The sequence below is a fragment of the Schistocerca piceifrons genome, chromosome 5 (assembly GCF_021461385.2).
Source record: "Schistocerca piceifrons isolate TAMUIC-IGC-003096 chromosome 5, iqSchPice1.1, whole genome shotgun sequence".
NCBI lineage: Eukaryota > Metazoa > Arthropoda > Insecta > Orthoptera > Acrididae > Schistocerca > Schistocerca piceifrons.
The window spans coordinates 491,739,916-491,765,855 of record NC_060142.1 but is presented as its reverse complement, the minus strand read 5'-3'; the positions used below and the strand labels follow the sequence as shown (position 1 = coordinate 491,765,855).

Genomic DNA, 25,940 nt, shown 5'->3' with positions numbered 1-25,940 from the left:
AACGGGAGTCCTGGAACTTGAAAACAACTATTTCCTTTTCGATGTACAGAACTAATATATCAGTATAAAGTATCAAACAATACAGTTTGAAAACACACAGAACAATGGAAGCAAGGTATAATTCTAAACGCCATTATCGGACGTCCTGGGTAAGCACACCAAACACAACTTCACGACGGCACATATACTGGAATACGAGGGGCATTCAAGAAGTAATGCAACGCATTTCTTTCGCGGCCAGTTTCAGTTGAAAAAATGCGGCATTTATTGAGTGGCAGCGTGGAATATTAGCGCTTCAGTCCCTGCAGTTTCATGACGTTCCGATAGGTAGCCTTCAAAATGGTGTCCCTAACGAAGGTGCGTTCCTAGCAGAGAGCGGTCATCGAGTTCCTTTTGAAGAGAAACCAGAGCATCTCAAATATTCGTAGGCGCTTGCAGAATGTCTATAGAGGCCTTTCATTGAAGAAAAACACGGTGAATCGTTGGGCGAAGCGTCCGTCATCATCGCAACAAAGCCAAGGAAACCTGTCCAGTCTCCCACGAGTTGGCTGGCTGCACGCATCTATGACACTTCCAATGATGGAACGTGCGGACACTCTCATTTGAGGTGATCGACGGGTTACTATCAAACAAATCGCTACTCTGCTCGGCATCTGTGTTGGCAGCGCTGACACACTCGTCCACCTGCTGAGGTATTCAAAAGCGTGTGCCCTCTGGGTTCCTAAGACCATAAAGAACAACGATGGACCATCAGTGTGGAAGAGCTTGCAAGTCACCTGGTGACTGAAAATTTTTTGTCCCGCATCATCACAGGCGGTAAAACATGGGTTCATCACTTCCCACCGGAAACAGAACGGCAATCCATGTAGTGGCGCCACACTCCCTCTCCGAGGAAACGGTTCAAAGCCGCATCCTCACCTGGTAAAGTCATGGAGACAGTCTTCTGAGACTAGAAAGGCGTGGCGCAACGATCACCTCGGAAGTGTATTGTGCTACCCTCAAGAAACTGAAGGGACGACTTCAGCGTGTTCGCCACCACAAAAAACCTTACTGAACTGTTTTCACTCCGCCATCCTACCGATCGGATCTACCACCTTCCAATTCCATCTGTTTGGCCCAATGAAGGTAGCATTTCGTGAGAAGCACTTCGTGAATGATGGGGAGCTCATTGATGCAGCAACACTTTGGCTCATGTCAACCAGCAGAGTGGTCCCAAGCAGCATACGGGCCTTCGCTGTAATGTGGCGTAAGGCAGTAGCAATGAACGCAGATTATGTTCAAAAATAGTTGTTTCTCTCCAGAAGAGTGGGGAATAATACGGTGTATTGGAATCTGAACAAATGCATACCACAATGTGTTGTATTACTTACTTAAGACCCCCCCCTCCCCTTACCTTAACAAGTCACCACTGAAGATGCTCCACAAATAAAAGAAGATGAAACGTATATGGTACAATACAAACTGCCTTTCATTATTTCAGAAGTGCTAGTTCTGCAAGGTTCGCAGAAGAGCTTCTGTGAAGTTTGGAAGGTAGGAGACGAGGTACTGGCAGAATTGAAGCTGTGAGGACGGGTCGTGAGTCGTGCTTGGGAAGCTCAGATGTTAGAGCACTTGCCCGCGAAAAGCAAAGTTACCGAGTTCGAGTATCGGTCCGGCACACAGTTCTAATCTGCCAGGAAGTTTCATATCAGAGCACACTCCGCTGCAGAGTAAAAATCTCATTCTGGAGACTTTAATTTAGTTTCAGCAGACGAATCACATCTTCAAAAATACAAAAGAGCTCAACTTGTCTGGGTCGCAGGGTATTCCCCAACCAGAGACAATGGAACTGTCGAACAGTTAACAAAAGGTAGCATCACGGAAGGAATACCTTTCTTTATACGTTTACTTTATACACCACTGTAACTAAAGGGGCATTTAATGATTGGTACAAATTCTGGGAAACCTCTCAGTTGATGAAACGACATAAGTTTCACGTATTCAACAATACAATCCCAAAAGAAAACGGCATTCAAAGTTAAAATTTTAACAAACTATATACAACGTCAGTCATAAGAATCCATAATGGACAGTGTTGTTATGCTGCACATCTCTGCAGGACCCCCTCTCCCTATTGGGAAAATCACCTCTCAGAAGTAAAAAAATGGTTCTAATGGCTCTAAGCACTATGGGACTTAACATCTGAGGTTATCACGCTCCTGGACTTAGAACTACTTAAACCTAACTAACCTAAGGACATCACACACATTCATGCCCGAGGCAGGATTCGAACCGGCAACCGTAGCAGCAGCGCGGTTCTGGGCTGAAGCGCCTAGAACAGTTCGGCCACGGCGGCCAGCTCTCAGAAGTAGCACATCTTAAATATCGTCTTCTCAGCTGGTCATCAGGTCAAAATTTGTAACAACTGTCGACAAACTGAGAATTCTTCTACTGACAAGTGTCACAAAGCTTGCCTAATAGCCAAAACTTTAGACTTACATCGCAAGATACTATCAAGAGATGGACATGCATACCTAAATACTAAGATGCGAAGATACTGAGCCATAGCAACTGCAGTACTTGATTAATTCCACTGGTGCACACTACACCAGGAACTAATAACAGAAAAAGAAACCGTATGCAGTGATATAATAACTTAGAAACTGGTAATTTGTGAATAATGTTAATCTATCGCCCGAGCAGTTAATTACTTCCAGTGATAAATTCTGTAAAACTTACTCCAGTGAAAAGTGATTGCTAATTATTAACATACTTAGCACAAGAATAAGAAAGTTTATACAGGGCGTTTCAACGTCTTTGAATCAAATATCTAGGAGTGACAGTTGACGTCATGTGGAACTACTTTTGTTAGAGACAAAATGCTCGCTGACGCTTCCCCGTGATGCTAGCCATCTTTTATTATTGGTCCTGAGAGGCAGCAGGTGTAGGCGCTTTGCAGCTTGAGTATTCTATCTGTGTAGCCTACAATCCTGAAATCAGCTCCGTGTGAAAGGGGGTATGTCTAGCTACTGAAATATCTTTCTCCTCTTAGTGGCACTCATTCATAAGGGTATCATGCTGAAAATCAGTCTATCAATCTATCGGTTTACTGGGGTAGGGCGTCAGCAGTAGCACCGCAACTGGTTTGTAGACTGTGGCACGACATATTGTAAAGAGAATAGAGGTGACTGGTTCTGATTGTGTGTTGTACTTCGTTCAAGTGTGCAATAGTGCAGGGGCTGGATAGCGCGCCACTGACAGCTTCCAGGGAGACGCGGTAGCCCCTGCTAGATGGCACACTGAGAGCATGAGAATCTGTTAAACTTAACTCGGACCCATACGTGACATCATGTCCGCCCGCCAGCATACACAAAGGACTACACATTGGGTGCTTGTAATTAAAGTGTAGCTACCCACAGACGTCGAGTGTGGGCTGCTGTTATCGTATGGCAGAGAACCTTGGTAGATATATACATTAATGCGGAACCGATTTATGCAGGAAAATAAAAAGTTCCATTTTTGACCACCAGAGAAAATCTAGCGCAGTGAGTGCAAGAAAGATGTAGAGAAATGATTCTATATGTAATGGATAAGGGACGAGATGTGGGCAGAAAAAGCCAAACAAATGAGAAACGCATAATGCTGAATTTATTATTACTGCGGCTTACACAGTGATTGTAATATGAGCATTGGTGGCATTGGCGATGTGCTGCACAACGCTAAATTTGCACCTGGTGGTCAAAATTGGAAATAAATATTTTCCAGCGTAAATCCGTTTTCCACATCTATCAAGTTTCTCTGCCATACAACAATTACACCCCACAATGGGCCATTATGAGTAACAACACTTTAATTATATCCACACCTTGGCTTTATCTACTCTTGTGAACGTGCCGCAGATACCATAATATTTAGGGTGGAGGACGATGAATCGTCTTCAGGAAGAATGAGAGATGATTCAGCTTATATACAAATACGCTATGAAAGTGATAAGTGTAATTAGTTATAGAGCTGAGAAGGTTTCTATACAGAGTTTCACTAAATATATATTAAAAATTGTAATTATGTATCCACAAATTACATTGACTCTTTAGATTAAAATGCTCATTGATACACTTCGAATGAGCAATATATATATTTGATTATCGATGTAATTGACCAGTGATAGGCAATTTACTAAGACACTTATTTGAAGTCGATTTAATTAATAAAGCAAAACAGATACACTAATTCAGATACTGATAAGTGTAATATATCAGTTATGAGAAGGATAGTTGCTACTCACCATATAGTGGAGACTTTGAGTCGCAGATAGGCACAACAAAAAGACTGTTACAAAACAAGCCAACAAGGGCTTTGTCAGAAATACACGAAAGACGTACACACACACTCACGCAAACGCACAATGTCTGGCAGGTAAGCCACACTACGAGCAGCAACATGAGTGCATGATGGGACAGACAACTGGGTGGGGTTAAGGAGGAGGCTGGCACAGGGAGGGGGAGGGACAGCAGGATAGGGGTGGGGGGCAGTTAAGCACTACTGGGGAGCATTCAGGGACGAGATGGAGAGATGGTAGGGCAACTAGGTGCAGTCTGAAGATCAGACGGAGGGAGGGGGAGAGAAAAGGGGTAGTGGAAAAGGAGAGAAGTAAAATGACTAGGTGCATTGGTGGACTAGACCACTCTGCAGTGCTGGAATGGGAATGGAGAAGGTGCTAGGTCGTTGAGGATGATGACTAACGAAGGTTGAGGCCAGGAAGACTATGGGAACATAGGATATATTGCAGGAAGAGTGCCCACTTGCGCAATTCAGGAAAGCTGGTGTTGGTGGGATGAAAAGTCTGGAAAGCAGTCACTCAAATGAAAAATGTCGTGTTGGGAGATGTGCTGAGCAACAGGGTGGTCTTGTTATTTCTTAGCCACAGTTTGTCAGTGGCCAAGGAATGGAGCACAGTGGTTGAAGCTTGGCTTGTAGTTCACATGACTGGTTTCGCAAGTAGCCCTGTGTATGATGGTATTGGTGATGTTCATGACAGGTCTAGAGTAAGTGGCGTTTGGAAGATGTATGTGACAGGTCTTGCTTCTAGGTCTATTACAGTGATATCAGCCATGAGGTATGGGGTAGGGAGCAAGGACTGTGTAGGAATGGATGAGTATATTGTGTAGGTTTGGCAACCAGTCGAAGACCACTGCATGACGGGTGGGAAGTGTAGCGGGCAGGTTATTTCTCATTTCAAGGTACAATGAGAGGTAGTCGAAATCCTGGTGGAGAATTAAATTCAGTTGGTCCAGTCCTGGGTGGTACTGAGTTACAAGGATCCATGGTGATGGAAGAAACGGAAAAAAACATAAATAACATAGAATTATATACGGAAAAAATTCGCAAAAGTGCTCCCAAATATATGAGAAAAATCACGAAAAGGATGAAACTGACGAAATACAGTTAGTATGATGATAGATAGTTAAACTAGTTGCAATATCTGCCTCATACATCCTCTCGACACCACCCTCTCCAGTCCGGTCACAAACATCATCTACACAATTAAAGGCAGTGCTACCTTTGAAACCAGACATGTGCTCTACAAGCTAAGCTCAAACCACTGTGCTGCATTCTATGTGAGGATGACAACCAACAAGCTATTTGTCTGCATGACTAGCCACTGACAAACTGTGGCCAAGGAACAACTGGACCACCCTGTTTCTGACCACGCTGTCCAGCATGACAGTCTTCATTTCAGTGACTGCTTCGCAACTTGTACCATATGGATCCTTCCTACCAACACCAGCATTTCTGAGTTTTGCAGGTGGGCATTTTCCCTGCAATATATTCTTCATTCCCGTAGCTCTCCTGGTCTCATCATGTACTAGTCATTCTCCTCACCCACGTAGCCATTTCCTTGTCGCCATTCCAGCACTATGCAACACTTGATTCCATCAACGCAACCAGGCATTTTACTTCTCTGCTTTTACACTACCCCCATCTCGCCCCTGCCATCCGTCTAACTTCCTGATTGCACCTAGCTGCCCTATCCTCTTTCCACCTTGTCCCTGCACGCCCCAGCAGCACTTCACCATCCATCACCCCCACTCTGCTACCTCTCCCCCTCCCTACCCCACTCTTCTTCTCATCCCCACTCAGATACCTCTCCCATCATGCACTGATGCTGCTGCTGGTAGTCTGGCTTCAGCTGCCAAAGACTGCGACCATGTGTGTGTGAGTAGCATTTGTGTATGTGTCTATGTCTGTCATCTATTTTTGACAAAGGTCTTGTTGGCCGAAAGCTTATTTTGTGTCAGTCTTTTGTTCCACCTATCTGTGACTCAGCATATCCTCTATACGATGAGTAGCAGATATCCTTTTCGTAATATTTTTCAACTCCATGCTGAGTTTCCCATTGTTTGTTTTTGGCCTGACGACTTTTCTTCCATCGTAAACGCAGTGCTCTTTTTCTTTGTTACTATCTTCTACTGCATTACTATACACAATATCTGTCCTTCCTTCTCTTCTTTGCTGTGTTTCTCTTGTCGCCTTACAAACCGCACCACACGTTCTACTTACGATCCACACTGTATCAACAGTCTCGGCCACGCACAACAAATGGCTACAAGACCAAACTGATTGATGGCGCAGCATCTTATGTCCCGTATTACTGCCGCCGATATCATTAATCCTGTACCTTCAACTTAATCAATCACCCTGTGTCATTCTCCCGTATTTTCGCGTGTTATTTCCCATACGTTTCTTGTCTCTCATCCTACCAACCCATCCCCACCCCCACTCCTTCTCTGTTCCATCCCAGTTCGCACCTGCTAATTTCACCTCATCCAGTCACATCCGCTGTGCCCCTTCTTCATGCTTATTCACCCTCATACCTCCAGCCTAGAGTAAAATATTTTTTTATTTATGTCTTTTCTTTGACCTTATGACTTGGAGCCAATTTAGAGTGTTTTCTCCTGTCACTGTCGTCGTACGCCCTCAGTTTCATCTTGTTTCCCCCTACTTCATCAGTTTCATCCGTTTCGTGATTTTTCCCATGTGTTTGGGATTACTTTTGCGAATTTTTTTGTACACAATTCTACGTTATTTACGTTTTTTCCTGTTTCTTCCATCACCATGAGTCCTTCCATCTGCATCAATACGGAAAATTTTTCTTATCCATACCCAGAACCCAGTCCCACACATGTTACTGTGTTGTTTCTTGGCTCATGGAATCCTTCCAAATGGACTTCCCGTCAAAATACTCATCTGAAGCTACCACACTTCCTTCCACAATGATCTCTATCTGCTCAGACACTGCCAATCATTTCTGTTCAGATTCCACCAATCCTTAGTCCTTACCAACATAGTCCTGCAAAACCATATCAGTCAACTGAAATCTCCTTGCAATACTTTCTCTTCATCTGTAAAACTCTCCTGCTATGCAATCCCAAATACCTGGAACCCATAGCACATATTGAAACTCTTGCCCTCCAGGAACTAGGGCAACAATCACAACGCCACCTCAAAAAGCTCTCCATCCTGCTCTCTTCGTACTCCCGCCTTGGAGTACCACTGTCCACCACAACAACCTCCAAACCTCCCCTCATAGCTGAGAAATCCTGTCTCACAGACGTACTGTATGTACCCCACCCTTCAAACCTCAATAACCACCACACAGAATCAAGAAGCTGGAAAGACCTAAAACATAGTCATGACGCTTTTCTCCAGAAGCTTTAGCCTTGCAGAAATATTAGTCCTTTGCAAAGGCCTCACATTTTGCTCCATTCCCAAATTAAATCATGCAGGATGTGTTAAAGAACTTCTCCTGGTCCCTACAGTGGAAACATTTTTTCGCCACCAACCCTAGAGTCAACCAAAGACCAATGTTGAATCCTGCCAGACTCAGTTCACTCCTCCATCCGACAGCGATCCACAGCCAGTGCCCCCATATCACCCCCTGTTAACTTTCCAGAATTTCTTAACCTCAAACCTTGCCTCACCATCGTTCCCCAAATCCCTCAACATGCAAACTAACCTTACATCTGCAGAAAGAACTGCAGTTCACCACCTAAAAACTGATTCCGACCTTATAATCCTTCCTGCAGGCAAAGGATACACCACTGTTGATTTGAACTGCAAGGATTACCTGGCAGAAGGATCGTGCAAAATGTCAGACTCATCCACCAACAAACATTGCCACAGTAACATCATTCCTGAAATCCAGCAGGATCTCCAGGCTCTCTTCCAATCCTTAGGCCCATCCCAGAACCTCTCTCTGGAGTCAATCTCTCTCCTCATCCCTACCACATCCCACTCACAGTTCCTAAAGTCAATAAACCCAACCACCTAGGATGCACCATTGTGGCTGGTTACTGTGGCCCCACTGAGAGAATCTCTGCTCTTGTAGAACAACACGTTCAGCCATTTGACTCTCCACAGTTTCTGTTCCTTTACCATATGGTGCCCTGTTCACCACTATTGATGCCACCTTCCTTTACACTAACATCCCTAAGCCCACAGCCTTACTGCTGCTGAACATTATCTTTCCCAGTACTCGATAGATTCCAGACCAACAGCCTCTTCCCTCGTCACCATGACCAACTGTATCGTTACCTACACTTCTCCTTTGAAGGCATTACCTGCAAAAAAATCTGTGGTATGGCTATGAGCACCCACATGACACCAACCTATGCTATCCCATCCATAGGCCATCTAGAGTAGTCATTCCTAAACACCCCAAATCCTAAACCCCTCGCCTGGATCGGGTGAGGACACCCTATCCACATTCCTCCAGAACCTCAGTAGCTTCTTCCCCATTCGCTTCACCTGGTTCTCTTCAATTCGACAAGTCACCTTCCTAGATGTTGACCTTCACCCGAGAGATGGCTTCATCAGTGTCTCTGTCCATATCAGACCTACTAAGCACCAGGAATACCTCCATTCTGACAGCAGCCACTAGTTGCTGCCCACTATACTTCCCACCTCTCACACAGTCGTATTCCGCTGGATGCCAAACCTACATAATACACTCGTGCACCCATACACAACAACTGCTCCCTACCCCTTACCTCATGGCTCATATCCCTGTAATTTTCCTAGAAGCAAGACCTGTCCCATACATCCTCCAAAGGGTACCTACTCTGGTCCGGTCACAAACATCACCAGTACCATCACAGGCAGGGCTACTTGTGAAACCAGTCATGTGAACTACAAGCTAAGCTTCAACCACTGTGCTGCATTCTTTGTGGGCATGACAACCAACAAGCTAGTTGTCTGTATGAATGGCCACTGAGAAACTGTGGCCAAGAAATAACTGGACCACCCTGTTACTGAGCACGTCGCCCAACACGACATTCGACATTTCAGTGACTGCTTCCTAGACTTTTCTTCCCACCAACACCAGCTTTCCTGAATTGTGCAACTGGGAACTCTCCCTGCAGTATATATTATGTTCTCGTAATCCTCCTGGCCTCAACCTTCGTTAGTCATCGTCCTCACCCATCTAGCACCTTCTCCATTCCCAATCCAGCAATACAGAGCAGTCTAGTCCATCAACGCACCCAGTCATTTTATTTCTCTCCTTTTCCACTACCCCTCGTCTCTCCCCCACCCTCCGTCTAGTCTACAGGCTGCAACTAGCTGCCCTAGACTGTCTCCATCTCTTCCCTGTATGACCCCCAGCAGCACTTAACTGTCCCCCACCACTACCCTGCTATCCCTCCCCCTCCCTGTGTCAGCCTCCTGCTTACCCCCACACAGTTGCCTGTTCCATCATACACCGCTGCTGATCGCAGTCTGCCTTCAGCTGCCAGTGGCTGCAGTGATATGTGTGTGAGTTGCGTTTGCGTGAGTGTCTGTGTGTGTGTGTGTGTGTGTGTGTGTGTGTGTGTTTGTCTGTCGTCTGTTGTTGACAAAAGCCTTGTTGGGCGGAAACTTGTTTTGTGACAGTCTTTTTGTTGTGCCAGTCTGCGACTCAGCATCTCTGCGACTTGGTGAATAGCAAATTTCATAATATTGTTTCGTTATATCCCGGATTTTGCGTTGTTTGATATCATCTTACATATTTTTAGGATGCTTCTAATTACACATCTAGTTTCAAGATAAGTTTTTTGTAGAAGAAACATGTATCTACATCTACATCTACATACATACTCCGCAATCCACCATACGGTGCGTGGCGGAGGGTACCTCGTACCACAACTAGCAGCTTCTCTCCCTGTTTCACTCCCAAACAGAATGAGGGAAAAATGACTGCCTATATGCCACTGTACGAGCCCTAATCTCTCTTATCTTATCTTTGTGGTCTTTCCGCGAAATATAAGTAAAATTGTACTGCAGTCAGCCTCAAATGCTGGTTCTCTAAATTTCCTCAGTAGCGATTCACGAAAAGAACGCCTCCTTTCCTCCAGAGACTCCCACCCGAGTTCCTGAAGCATTTCTGTAACACTCGCGTGATGATCAAACCTACCAGTAACAACTCTAGCAGCTTGCCTCTGAATTGCAACTATATCCTCCTTCAATCCGACATGATAGGGATCCCAAACGCTCGAGCAGTACTCAAGAATAAGTCGTATTAGTGCTTTATAAGTGGTCTCCTTTACAGATGAACCACATCGTCCCAAAATTTTACCAATGAACCGAAGACGACTATCCGTCTTCCCCACAACTGCCATTACATGCTTGTCCCACTTCATATCGCTCTGCAATGTTACGCCCAAATATTTAATCGACGTGACATCTACATCTAAGTAAGTGTGAATGTTGATTTCTCTAACATGCTAAGTGACGTATGGTCTTGGAATTTGTGGAGGTATTAGGACCGAACTTACAGAAGACGATAGCCATATGACTTCTTTCGCAGTTGGCTAGCACAGTTGCTGCGCGCGAAGTTCTAGCCAAACGTGTTAAGAACTTAGTAGTTTTCCACGCTGTGGTCATGACAGAGAAATTTCACGCAGTGGTTTAGTGGGGACTGCAATAATCTTTGCAGTCATCAACTCCTTCAAATATTTTCATGTGCTGAGCTGATCTGGACTTAAACAACTCTGTTGCGAGTCGAACTTTAGTTGAGTCTGTGTAGTGGTGACTGTATTTTAGCATTAAATAGAGAGTTTACAAATCACAATGCGGGGGGCTCGAGTTATTTTAAATCCGTTTAACAACTGTGCAAATTCGTTACTCAGTCTGCAGTCTGCTATGCAGTTTGTGAAAAAGATAATTTTGAGCCTTAAAAATTGTAGTAGTCCAACGTTATACAGCATGTTGCTCCTGTCTACCACTTAACGTTCGTTTACTCTGGTTTATACATGAGGGACAATTGTTTTTTATTTACGAAGGCATGGGGTTTGGCAACTGCATCTCCTGTGAAAATGACACAGTCAATTTTTTAACGAAAACGCAATATCGCTAGACCCTGTAGGTTCGGTGAAATATCACCGTCCCAGGACAGGCAAATTCAATAAAAAGACGCATAGCATGGTGGCATGCCTACATATGCCGCCACCATCACTGCCAGAGTGTTCACAATTGAAGCGCTAGCGAGAGAATGAAACCAAAGCGCCTCCTTCGCTTGCTGACAGCGTCACCGCCGACTGATTGGGGCTAGCTGCACACCAGCAGCGCTGGCCACTCTCTTGCATCATTCATGCTCCGTGGAAGTTCTACTTAAAATTACGACTGTTTGTTATGACGAGCTTGGTAGGTATCAGACTTGGACCTGGATCGTTTTTCCCAACTGTTTCTGTCCGTGTGTGTGCACAGTTTTTGGTGCTCAGTTACTGCAGTTATACGGGGTGATCAGCAGCCCCTATAGATGGGTTTATGCAACCCACAACATCATTAGATTTCCGCCCCCCCCCACCTTCCACCAAAAAAAAAAAATAGAAAAAACAGAACACGACCAATTTTTAGTAAATTTTACTAGTTTAAATTTTGTACTGAGGCATGTTATCGCTAGAGGTCTTATTTGCAATTGTTCCCGAAAAATGAACAAAAGTGATCTTCAGATACATTTTTACTGAATAACACGACCACTGTTGCCTCCAGAGGAGACGTATCCCAGTAGAAAGTTTAACTACACTAAATTTCCTACATACAGTCCTGTTAATTTTTATAGGACTATTAGTTTGCAAGTGAGTAAGATAATGTGAAAATATTGCACGTAATTTTTGTAGGCATTGTGGATTACATAAAGCCCATTGGCAGGGGTAGCTGCATCACCCGATATTTATTACGCACATCGTTATTTTCAATAAATCTGTAGATACTACACTCTTTGGCGATGAGGTCATCTAGTTTCTGCGTGGGTTCCACGAGCACAGTGGATCCAGTGTTAGCGCAGGTTGCTAGAACAACAGCAGCAGCCACAACAGTAGTTACACTTGCTCCATCATTTGGTTATTACTTCGCAGGATACTGCAGTCCTCCCGCAACCTGCCCCCCCCCCCCCCCCCCCCTTTCAGCATGCAGCACACTCATCCATGCCTCCAATTTTTCCACCATTCCAAGAGTTGATGGAAGAGTGGGACCCAACACATCTGGCATTTTCAGCAGCATTTCGCGGCGTTTCAGGCACTTGACCGGACTTGCCAAAAATCCATTTCTTTACCTTGGATCGAGTCAAATGCGTTCCGCCTATTTCGAAAACTCACTCCATTAATGGAATCTGGAGTTTCTCAATGATTACACTACTCAACACTCATTTGCATCGTAGATTTGACATATCAATTAATATGTACTTTGGCGCGTAGAACTGGAATGTACCTTTGAGAAAGTTCTCATTTGTGAGATTTTTTAATTTTTAAGGCTATTTCCTACGCTTTTGTTTGGATGTCTAATGTTCTAAGCTTTTTTGTTGTTTTGGTACAGGAAGATCTCCAGTTCATCACTAGAAGGCAGATGTTATAAAGATTCTGATGGCGAGATAATCCACAGTGCAAAAGAATTTTTACGATTTAATCCATGCTGAAACACACATGATGCTATTATCATGATACTTACATCGGCCCAGCAGTGTTTTGCGAGTTTTCGTTGTCCCGCAGAGTGCTCGTTGTGAGAGACGTGGAACATTGTCATATGTTTGTTAAGCTAACACTTAACAATAATGGCAACTTTCAAACGCCATTGCTCTGTAAACCATCACGATAACTTACTATTTATGTGGGAAATTCACCCAATATCTCAAAGAAAACCAATCATTGACAGTATTTTGATCGTCTTGTTGGCGATAAAGATAAAAATTTGCGCTTCATGTTGCCTGTATAACCTGTAATACCACTTTAATCACCGAGCGAGGTGGCGCAGTGGTTACACACAGGACTCGCATTCGGAAGGACGACGGTTCAATCCCGCGTCCGGCCATCCTGATTTGGATTTTCCGTGATTTCCCTAAATCTCTCCAGGGAAATGCCGGGACGGTTCCTCTGAAAGGGCACGGCCGACTTCCTTCCCCATCCTTCCCTAATCCGATGAGACCGATGACCACGCCGTCTGGTCTCCTTCCCCAAACCAACCAACCAACCACTTTAATCGAATGGTCGAAAGCAAAAAGCGTAGCCATGCCATTCACTATTACAATGGAATGGCCGCAACCTAAAGAGCATCTTCAGGTTGCTCCTCTCCAATGCTGCAGGGTATTCGAACAAAACTAGATAAAGTTTCCAAATGTGTATTCACTGCATTTGCACCCTTTGACGCCAAACATCGAATTAGCTGCTTGGTCCTCTTTCAACGCAATTGTGAAGGGCTTTGTTAGCAACACAAATGATAATAACTACGTTTCCATTGTGAATGATCTGTTACACTGCTACAAGAATACGGTGTATAGAGCGTCACTTTAAATTCCCCTTTAACATCGCCACCCTGAATTCTTTCCAGGAAATTTGGCCACCGTAAGCAATGAGTAGGTTGCACGCTTTGATGAAGACATCCATACTATAGAACACGACTATGAAGTTCACTCGAACTCTTCGATGATGGATGACTACTGCTGGGATCTTGTTAGGAAGAGGGATGATATGGCAAACAAAATAAGGGCATCTTTGGACATTTTCGAAAGCCGAATAACATTATAGTTGAAAAAAACCATGTTGGGAAATAATTTAGACCTTTTATTGGCGTTCTTTTCGTATATACACATTTCTAAAGTTCTGAATACGTATTTCTTGTTTATTGTAATTCTGTCAATATTCATCACTGCTGTTTTGATTCTGCTGTGTATGTAGCAAATTTGAAGTGATAGAGAAATACTGATTTTACCAGTAAAGTCAGCACACCAAAATTTAGAAAAGTAGAACCATTTACAAACCAGATAAAGGAAAAAGTTTCAATTTGTTGATTAGCGTTATTATCATAAGAAAACTTGCGTTGTGGCTTCTCCTATATACTTTCACCATCGAGAACAGAAATGGAGCTAGTCCTATAAGGCGTGAGTTGCTGACCTCCTGAGGTTAACTCAGAAGTGCAGATTTGCATGTGGTCGTTGTCAACTATCTGATAAGCAACGCCGTTCTCCATTCTGCTCAGGGCAGAGTGTCGCATCTAGAAGCAGTGCATTTGGAAGATCCCACTGTCAAGGAGGTCCTGTCTATTGCTCAGATGTTCGAACTGAACAGTTTGAGGATGTAATGGTGGTGTGTTCGGCATCACAGCAAAGGCGTCATTCACCAACGCCCTCGTTATGATCTTGTTGTTCGCACTGTTCGCCATCGGACCGTGAATCTACCGTGCGTCGTTTTCTCTCATGTCCTGAATTTTTCCGAGCACACGTCCACACTCTGCCGCATCGGTGTGCAGGGTGCGTGGCTTGCTGTAAACAAGACCGTGTCGTTGCTTGTTCTCGTGGGTGCCCGAACAGCCAGTTTTCGGAATTGGATGCAGTTGTGTGAGATTCATGGTGTCACGCTGGGCTGCAGCCAGGAGCTCAGTGTTCCCAGCAAGATTTATATAACGCTGCAAATTCAGAAACGGCCATTGCATTTCCAGATCGGTACCAGAGTCTCTATGTCTCTCGTGAATCTTGAACCGTATCATTGTTTGGGTCGCCCTTCTTTTTCCTCCATTAAACGTTTGCTCTGCTATTTCGGTCTGCCGAGTTGTGTTCAAGGCCAGTTCACGATAGAAGTTGAGTATCAGCAAGTCACGTGGGTGGTCTCCTTTTTGGCAGTTGAAACTGTGACATCCGAAAACATTTTTGGTGTTGATGTGCTCACATTTGTTGGTTTTCAAACTCAGGATGCTGTGTATCTTATTTACGACTCTACTCTGATTTAGGTGTTAGACGACCTCTGCCGCGGGTCTGGATCGCTGTTTTGGCCGGAATTCGTTGCTGCAAAACTCTGAGGACCACCTCACCCTGAAACTGACGGCCATTGCCAAATTTAATTGTGCTCTGCCAATTCCGTTTGCACAGTGGCCAATGATTAAGGAAGTATTGGACTGAGTGCATTGCCATAGGTACCACTGAACCCATACCTTCCAGCCAATGGGCTGCACCTCTGGTGTCCGCATCATTTGTTCAGGAATTTTAAGTTCACCACTAACGCCCAGTCTGTATTTGATAGGTACCCCATTTCCTGCTCAGAAGAAATAGTAGTGCAGTTGTTGGGCAGTAAGTCTTTTTCTAAAATTTTCGTTGGTAATGGCGTACCTACAGATTTGGCTAGATTGCGCCAGTTAGCAGATAATGGTCATTACACACCCTTCTGGTTCTACCGCTATACACGGCTGCTGTTTTGCATCGTGAGTGCATTCGCCGTTTTCCAGAGATTTTTAGAACACGTAAGGTGTCCTGTGCTATGCAATCTATCTTGCTGACATCATGTTCACGTGTTTCTCACAGCAGTAACATATTACTAAGCTTCAGATTCTGTTCACCTAATTGCAAGAGGTGGGCCTTAAGTTCAATCTGCAAAAATCAAAGATTTTTGGGCCAAATTTGGATCTTCGAGCTACCTTCGTACGAAGATCGGTTTCAGACCTACGAAGAGCCTCTTAGCAGTGATTGATAACCTCCCTAAAACACAGAACCTGAAGGAACACCAGTCGTTTTTTGGAAAAATCAGTTATTCTATATTTCTACCTAACGTGGTGGAATAACTCATCCGTTGGATGAATTGCAAAAAACGGATGTTCCTTTCCTTCTGTCAGCAGCTGGAGAGAAGTAAGAAGTCGTCGTGCGTGTATCCCTTCTGTCCTTTCCGGCCAATCGGTGGTGTAGCAGGTGACTTCGCCCCGCGAGACGGACGTTTGGTGACTTGTTTCACAGCTGGAGGGCTGGCCGCGGTGGCCGAGTGGTTCTGGGCGCTTCAGTCCGGAACCCTTGACATAATTCTCCTTCAATGGGATGTTTGGTGCTTTAGATCCAAAAGAGAGGAATTCCCGCTGCTCTTGGAATCACAGCATCCATTTGTCTCTGTCTCCAGGAAACAAAATTGCGTCCTCCTGTCCCATTTGACCTCTCGCATTTCTTTCCAGTCCGATTTGACCTTCCCCTTGAGGATGGCATTCTATCTCATGGGGGAGTTATGCTGCTCATCCAGGATGAAGTTCATAGTCAAACAATCTCACTGATTACTCAGGTTCAAGCTGTTGCAGTCTGCATTTTCCTTCCTCACTTCGCTTTTTCGCTTTGTTTACATCCCTCCATCATTCGGTGTCACTAGGACAGACTTCCTCCAGCTCGTTCGGGCAACTCCCTTACCCCTTTTTGCTGCTGGGTGACTTTAATACTCACCATCCCGTTTAGGGTTCTCCCAGAACCTGTCTGAGAGGAGCCCTCTTGGCTGTTTTTCTCAGTCAGCTTAACCTTATCTCCCGCAACACGGAAATCCCTCCCGCCCCGTTCCTTTCAGACTCCACGCACCCCTGTTCCCATTTGGGTCTCTCCTTCTGCACTGTTCTTCCTGCTCATCGTCTCGAGTGGTCCATTCTCTCTGACACTTACTCGAACGACCATTTCCTGTGTGCTATCCTGCCCCACCCATCTGCACACCTAAATTGCAGCTTTCTAAGGCCGACTGGGTTCTTTACTTCTCCCTGGCGACTTTCAACGAACGTTTCCCCAGTTGTGATGACCAGGTATACCACATTGCCAACATTATCCTTACCGCCGCGTAACGTTCCACTTCTTCTACTTCATCTTAACCTCACTGTGTCCCAGTCCCTTGGTTGACTGAGGAGTGCCGCAATGCATTTCGCGCGCAGAGACGTGCTCTCCGCGTTTCCAGAAGTCATCCTACGAGGGCAAACTGTATTCGTTAAAAACAGTTGCGAGCACAGTGTAGTCACGTTCTTCGGGATAGCGAAAAAGCTAGCTGGATTTCATTCACTAGTTCTTTTAACATTTCCACTCCCTCTTCCAATGCGTGGGCCAACATCCGAAGGCTCTCTGGGCCCAAGGTCCATTACAAAATTTCCAGACTGATCATAGCTGATGATGTCACAGTGGTACTATCTCCAACACCTTGGGCCGCCGTCTGTGGAGATGTCGAGCTCCACGGACTATCACCCTCCCTTCATCCATATTATACGAGTGGAGGAGGCTCAGGTATTAGCCTTCTTTTCTCAGAGTTGTGAGTTCTACAGTGAAGGAGCTAGATAATGCTCTCACTTCATCCTGATCCTCTGCCCCAGGGCCAGACGATGCTCACATTCAGATGTTGCAGAACCTTTTTGTGGGCAAGCACTTTCTCATTCATACATATAGTCGCATCTGGGTGAGGGCACGTTTCCTAAGCACTGGTAAGAAATTACTGTCATCCCCACCTCAGATGTAACCCCAGAATGGACAATTATGTTCCTCGTAGCTACTGCCCCATTTCCCTCAACAGCTGTGTATGCGAGGTGATTGGACATATGATTCATGCCCAGCTGGAATGGTGGCTCGAGTCTCGCAATTTACTAACTACTGCACAATGTGTATTTCGAGCGCACATTTCTGCAGTTGATCTCTGTCTCTTTGTCAACCCATGTCATGAACGGTTTTTTTGCGTAAATACCAGACTGTGGCCGTATTTTTCGATTTGGAGAATGTCTACGACGCCTGATTGAGGTAGTTTTCATTGCTGACAGACGAGTAGTTTTGGAGTTACAGGGCTATGGCAGCAGATGACTGATGCGAGTGCCTTTACTAACAGCACGACATCGCCTACAGCGCCTCTCCTAAGCTCGTGACGATATCGGTTGGACATTAGACAATTGGGAAACTGGGGTCTAGGCAGATGAGTCCCGATTTCAGTTGGTAAGAGCCGATGGTAGGGCTCCAGTGTGACGCAGACTCCACGAAGTCATGTACACGAGTTATCAACTGGGCACTGTGCTAGTTGGTGGTGGTTCTATAATGATTTCGGCTATGTTTACATGGAATAGACTGGGTCCTCTGATCCACCTGAACCGATCATTGATTGTATTTGCGTACTTAGAGACCGTTTGTAGCCATTGAGGGACTCTATGTTCCCGATCACTGATGGGAATTTTGTGAATGACAGTGCTCCGTGTTACCGGGCCACAATTGTTCGTGGTTTGTTTGAAGAACATTCTCAACCATTCGAACGAACTATTTGGTCATCCAGATCGCCCGACATGAGCCCCATCGACCATTTAAGGGACATAATCGAGAGGCCAGTTCGTTTACAAGATCCTGCACATGCAACACTTTCTCAGTTGTGGACAGCTATAGGGGCAGAATGGCTCAATATTTCTGCATGGGGCTTCCAACGACTTATGAGTCCATACCACATGAAGCTGCTGCACTATGCTGGGCAAAAGGAGGCTGACACGATGTTAGAACCCGTCCCAAGACTTTGTCACCTCAGTGTATGTGTCATCTTCTGTGGCTTGGATTTAATTCTCTAAAGTACAATGCAAAGTTTATGATCATTTGTCAATTGTATGTCTAAAACTTAGAACATGTGCACTTTGTCTGGTTTGTTTCAATGGCTGACCTAAAAATTATGTAGCTAGAGGAAATGCATTTTTAGAGATCAGTTTCTTTGTGTGCCGTTTTTTGCTGTTTTGACAGCAGATCATATGCAAAGTAGCAATGAAGAAAATTTGTGCATTTTTGGTTCCTGGCTAGTGGTTATGTATGTGCCTGCACTTGTATTTTCTGTCCTCTTGCAGAAATCTCTCTCTTCTAATATTGTGTATACTGTTTTCACGCCGTTTTTATATGATTTCACTCTCATTTTTACTTCACACGTATTTTCCACAAAATGTGATCTGAGGAGGCGTTAATGTCTCCATACTGATTGGGAAGTGGTATGTTATTGTCGCTCCTCACTTGTTCATCGTTTTCCTTATGTTTAGTATAGCTCTAATTTGGAATGTTTTGTGTGTCTCTGTTGGTTGAGAACTTAAGAGATATGATGTGATGTGTGTGTGTGTGTGTGTGTGTGTGAGTGTGAGTGTGTGAATGTTTAAAAGCGAGAGATATAGAGACAGAGAACTGAAAAGATGGTTGAGGGGGGGGGGGCAATGGGATTGATAAAACAGATGACTTTAAGTATATAGAGGGTGTTTCATTATTATGTTTGTAGTGGGGAAGTGTATTTGTACAGTTCATTGTGTTCCAAACTGTTTTTTTGTGCAGTGTTGTATTTTATTCAACTCTTTCTTCCCTTGTATCACTGTTCTTAGTGCATGGTAGTTCTTCTCTATGGTGAGTTGGGTTTATTGCTTTCTGTGACAATCTTAAGATCAGACACAATGTTGTTAGGGCGGTGGTTTTCTTGTATAAGATGATCTGCAAAAGTGGAGTGTATTCATATTTTGTTTTAAAATTTCTGCATGTTTGACCTATGTAGGTAATTAACTGATATATTGTAACTTTGCAGATTTGTTTGTGGAAGAATTTTTATTGTTTAGATTTTTCTATACTGTGCTGTTTGCGTGGAGTGATGTTTGTAGTACTTTATTCCTCAGGATGTTTCCTACACTGTGGACCTTTTTATTACTCTGTGTTAGTATACGCCATATTGTGCTCTTTATAAGATTTTCCTGGTACTTTTTATTTGTCCAGTGTTTGTGTTCCTGGTTTTCAGTTGTGGCTTGTGCAGTGTTCGTGGTGTGTTCTTTTTCAGTTTCCTTTTTCATTTTGTTGTTCAGTTTGTCTATTATTGATATGTTGCACCCATTCTTCCTAGATAACTAATGTATTGTGTTTAATTTCTGTGTGTGGTTCAGTTTGTTCTGTGAAGTTAGGTTGAGCCTTTATGGCATGTATTTGCAGCTCAAGAGTTCGTGTGTGTGGGAATGATTCGAATACTTACAAATGGCAGTTCATGTGGCTGTAAGTTTTCTAAATATTCTAAAACTATGTTTGTTGTTGACTCTGTGTACAGTGATATGTAAGGAATTAAATTTAGTGTCTGCTTCTCTCTCAATGATGAATTTAGTTTTTGAGTGAACTCTGTTTATGCTACTGTGTACTTTTTTATCTTGGTGTCTGTTATGTCTATCATGCAAATAATGTTATCCACATAATGGTACCACTACATAATCATGTATTGTTCTGAATGTATTATTTCTTTGAATATCTTCTTTTAAACGTGGTTCAGTAATATGTCTGGAAGTAGGACACTGTTAAGTCAGCCCATTGGTAGATCATATTTTTGTACACAGAACTCCTTGTTGAATGTGAAGTAATTTTGTTCTGTTATAATCTTTAGGATGGGCTGAGTTTCACCTATGTGTGAATTTATTATCTTCCCTTGTTCCTGCTGTTGTTCTTTAATAATGCTGATTGTTTATTCTACTGCCGTCATTGTGTGTTGGGATATGATGTCAAACGATATCAGGTTTGCTGTTGATGGCAAAATTACATCTTTTATTTTTTTTGTCAGTGCATTGGTGTGTAGTAGGTTGCTGTTGGTTGCGAAAGTGTACAATTTCTGTATTACTGTATGTGTTTGTCTAGCTAGGAGGTGAGATGGTGCATAGTGAAGTTAAATAGTGGTTGAATTGGGCAAAAATGTTTGTGTATTTGGTAAACTATTTAGATTGAGTGTTTTGGGATTGTTATGTGTCATATATTTTGCTCAAGATTTTGTGATGGGCATCAATTCTGTCTTCTTTATTCACTAATGTGGTGGACTTCATGAGGTCATTTAGTTGTTTGTTTTATGTTTCTTTCTTCATTTTCATTGTTGTTTCTATGATCTGATTCTGTGTGTGATGTCAACAAATTGGCTCATGATTTTACTAGATTAGTTTGTTTAAGGTTTGTTTTATATAACTGAACATTTATCTGCTGTTTTTAGACATTTATGTACGTTTCTTTGGTACCTCATTGTGGGATCACTGACTAATTTAAGAATGTTATTGTTTTCTGTGAACTTTTCTGTTTTTATTGATGAATTCTGTTTCACTCATAAGGTCCAGCGTATTCCTTTTTTCCGTCTTCGTTATGACTGCATTGTGTTCTTGTAGTTTTTTGATTTGTTTTCTGGATATATTGTGGTCTGTTGTTTTTTAGTCGATGTGAATCTTTTTCTCCTTTATTATGCGTTTCATCTGTTCTGCTACCTGTTCTTTTGTCAAGGTGGCATTGAAACTGGTGTTTTCAAACATTTCTCCTTGTTTTATTTTCTATTCTGTTTCTGTGATCATATTTCCTATTATTTAGTGTGAATGTTTTGTGTTTATGTTGTGTTTGGACTCCTTTTACTAGTAATTTCCTTCCTTACTTTGTTAATGAAATTTCAGTTAACTTCACAAGTCTATCATTCAACTGGTGTGCTGGATTTCATGAGGTCATACAGATTTTTGTTTTGTGTATTTTTTCTTCCTGTTTATTGGCGTTTCTGTGTGTGATCTGGTTCCATGTGGATATCGACGAATTTGTCTGATGTTTTGGTATTATCTAGTTCAGTGTGTGTTTTATATAACTTAACAGTGAGCTTCTGTTTTTTACCATATTGAAAATGAGTTTCTTCATGTAACTAAATAATATGTGCTTTTCTTTTTGCTATTTGTTCTGCAGGTTACTTGCAGTTCACATTGATTTTTACAAATCCAAGAATTATCTGATTACTCAGATAGGTTTTCTTAAACCTGATATTGGGTACAGTATTTTGCAACTGTATTGAAAATTCCAAAAGCAGTGTTTTTTGGGGTATTTTTGGAGATATATATACCAAAATCTTTCACAGTGAGTTTTTCGGATATATTGCACCAAATGCAGTACTTTAAATCTTCTTTTATATCAAAAGAAATTACAATTTAAGGTAAGGCTAAAAGGTAGCATTCTGGAGGATAACGACATCGTTCCTGCCAGGCATATAGAAGCGTGCATACCCTTATGTGAAATAAAAACGTGTCCAGTTTGTTACGATGCGAGTGACTTTCTGAGTTTGGGGCACTGTCATGCAGCTACCAACAATGTTGTGGTGGAACCGATACCATGTGATAATGTTTGCTGAGTGTCTTTCCACAGTCGCGATAAGATGCTGATGAATTTTAAACTAAGTGACTAGGAAAATGATAGTTAAATTTATAAATTTATCTTCCATATAGAAACCGCACGCCGCCAGTAAGGCAGATAGTGAATCAAAATACAGACAGTGTCCCTATTGGGAATTACGCTGACTTAATAAAGATGCTTATAGGTGATGTAGTTCAATACAGGGTTGGTGAAGATTAGACGTGAAGACCGAATAACAAACGAGAAGGTGCTGAACTGAAGTGTGGCAAAATGAAATTTATGGCACAAATGAACTAAAAGAAGGGATGGGTTGCTAGAACAAGGAACTGTTGATTGGGTAATGAAAGCATGTATAGGGGGCAAACATAGTAGAGGGAGACGATGGCTTGAGTACAGTAAGCAGGTTCAAATAGATGAGGCTGCGGTGGTTATGCAGAGATGAAGAGGCTTGCATTGGGTAGACTAACTTTGACAACAACCTTAAACCAGTCTACAAACGGAAGATCACAACAACAAACACGAAGAATGTTATTCCAAATTTCGTTACTTTTCCGTCATTAAGGAGGCACACAAAGAGCTTGACAGTGACTGTCGATCTGTGGAAGTATTTAAATAAACAGAGCTGTCAAAAGTACTTTGCAATAGTAAACTCCGAACACTACTAGTTACGAAAACTTTGCTTCAGGTGACAGCAACGCAAGCCTTCCAAACACATACATTTTAAAATGTGATCATCGTGTTCTAGGCATAAACATTTAATGCACTTGATTATGGTACGTAACTGCGTTCGAACCAGCTGTGTAACCAAACTACAACATAACTGGCAACTGGTGTTTTGATTTCAACAAAAGCGGTCTACATTTTTTAATTTTTTAAACATTCGTCAGCCTTATTATAAGAAAACCATGGAATAATTTTTTTTGAAGAAAACACTAAAATCATAGCGTTAAAGCGATGTTTATGGTTTTGTTGTAATGCGTTTAATATGTTCCCAACTGAAATATATCAACCATGCGCTTAAGAAACTACAGCGTTTTAAATGGCGATATGCAGAAAATATCCACTATGCTACAGCCGCTCTTTCAAATGTTAAATTCCTCATACAGGGCCTAAATAATCTTAAACAACGTGTTCTTAAGTGATATTAGCCTTCCAACAGATATGTATTTCGATTAACAAAAGGTACTTACAGAATTTCAGGCTTAAAGAAATGCAATTTTACAATGTAGCTGGAGGAAGAGATTTGACACATCTTCATGAGCAGTTTTAGATTAAAGCATTTCGAATTCAAATAAATGTAAAACATGTATTTACTAACCGTAAACATGCCCTTCAGTTTGCCAGACGTGAAAGTAGGACTCAATTTGACCCTAAGTTGCCGCCACTTTTGTCCAGTGAGGGCAAACAAATGATGATTCAGTGGCTCTTTATCGTCAAATACGATTCCTCGATCATGGAACGTCGAGAAATCCTTCACAAGGATGTGGCGTATGATCTCTGGATCACGAATTAGAAGAATCGGTCGACTGAATCCGAAATGTCCAACATAACGCTCTCCTGCAAAGAGAAATTAATCTTAAATTGAAAAATAATAACAGAAGCAGAATTATTACAATATCCAAATAACGGAATTGGGTCTTTTCTTCCATATCATATAGTAGACATGCGCTATATTTCAGTGAGCAATGGAATGAGAGAGCTATATGCTTCCCACCTTGCGACGTACCTCTTGTATGGCACTTGCGCGATGTACGGCTCTATTAACAAAACCAGGTCATTTATTTTATGCTCAGCAACAGATTCCACTGCACTATTCCCTTTCACCCTTGATCCTGCAGTCGACTTACCTGATCACTGGCGTGTAATACGAATTGTCAAGTAACACAATTTGAAACATATTAAAAACAATAATAATAAATAAAAAACGGTTGAATTCCAGTGATGACTGATGAATGCCACAACAAATGATTTAAACTGAAGGAAACGATTTTTGCAATCAGACAAAACACTTTAACTTTTAGGAGTGCTGTTCCATTAAATAGAATCTCTGAGACTCCGTCCAATATAATCAGAAATTTTGTAAGTTTGAGCAACAGTTAAAGTATTCGTCGTCACTCGCCGTCCAGAACTTCACTTTACCTACATCTGGCTACTCCGCCCTATCGTCACAGAGTCTTCTAATAGAGTGTCTTTCAAACTGCCTCATGAATCCTTCCTAGCTCTCCAGAAACAATTAGAACGCTTGAGCGCCAATCGAGACTTGCATTCCCCCACTACTACAGCACAGTTTTATTTAAAATCTGATAAATGTATTGATTATTAACAAATGTACAAATTACACAAATGATTTAAGTGGCAACTCACCATCTTACGATTCTACTGATACTAAGTACTGTGTACTACGAGTATTTACAACGTTTATACATAAACAGTATATCAAGTAACTAAGGCATTCTCGCTAGTGACAAATAATGATGATGAAATATGTAGAATCTATGAAATAAATGATCTTGGTCTGCTCTATTGAAAAGTCGTCTAAATTCCAATCTACTACTTCATACATATACTTTGCTACTATTGAATTATAATTGTTTTTAATGCTGGTCAAAATTACTATTCATTAGAGGTATTTGAAATTAGTTATCAGTCTAATTTTTTGAAATCGGATGATTCTTTTTGATGCACCCTGTACAAACAGTTGTTCACGTATTGCTCTTTGCACTGTGACACCAAATGCCACCGTACCGGAACACGAAAACCTGGTTCATCTTTTAGTTTCCAATGTTATGTGACACTACCAGATATAAAAGCATCTCTACGTATCGGGCAGGTGCACACATTTTTCGCCGACCGTTTTGAAAGCAGTCCTTCTATCACATCTCATAAGTTTCACACAATGGAGTTGTCCTGATAGGTTACAAAATCTTTACTTAAGATTTTATTTGTGCTAGAAACCTTCACGACAGTGTACGCTGTACCAGAAGAATTTACAGTATAAGAAAATTTGTTTCTAACTAAGCCTTGCCCGCAAGTCTTGAAACGTACCTGACAGCTGTTTGTATAAGCGTTGCGTCGTTACACCAAGGGGCTCCTGACCCAAAATGTTTTTCCTGAAGTTTCCGAACGGAATGCTTGGCTCCACGAAAGGTACGCCCTTCTTCTTCCAGTATTTGAAGCCATGGTCGAACCACAGGTAGATAACGAGAGTCACTACAGAAACGACAAGTATGAATTCACTAATCCACGAATCCAAGAGAAGCGCCATCGTTGTCCTGGAATAAAGATACTGAGTTAATATCTTAAATGAACATGTGTGATCCATATCTTACAATTAAACTAAGTAGCTAACTAGGAGATACGTGATGCTGGGAGTGTTACTATTAGACTTGAAAAGTCAGATTCATGAAGACTGTTTTATTTGAGTTATTGGGTCGTATGAATAAAACGGAGAGCGTACTTTATTCTTGGGATCTCGGAGAACATTCTCAGTTTCTCATGAATAAAACGATTAGGACAAAATACATCATCTGAAAATGTTCTCGGATTGGGGAAAAGGCTG

At 42.5% G+C, this 25,940-nt stretch overlaps 1 protein-coding gene across 1 annotated transcript in view; it reads right to left on the bottom strand.

Annotated features, from left to right (window-relative positions):
• The window catches only part of LOC124799100 (cytochrome P450 6k1-like), a 77,206-nt gene extending 51,560 nt beyond the window's left edge, over positions 1–25,646 (bottom strand). The window contains exons 1-2 of the mRNA XM_047262638.1: positions 25,427–25,646; positions 23,700–23,938 (exon numbers count right to left, since the gene is read on the bottom strand). Coding sequence (XP_047118594.1) covers positions 23,700–23,938; positions 25,427–25,646 — 459 coding nt within the window. The remainder of the gene's footprint in view (positions 1–23,699; positions 23,939–25,426) is intronic.
• Positions 25,647–25,940: the final 294 nt, after the last annotated feature.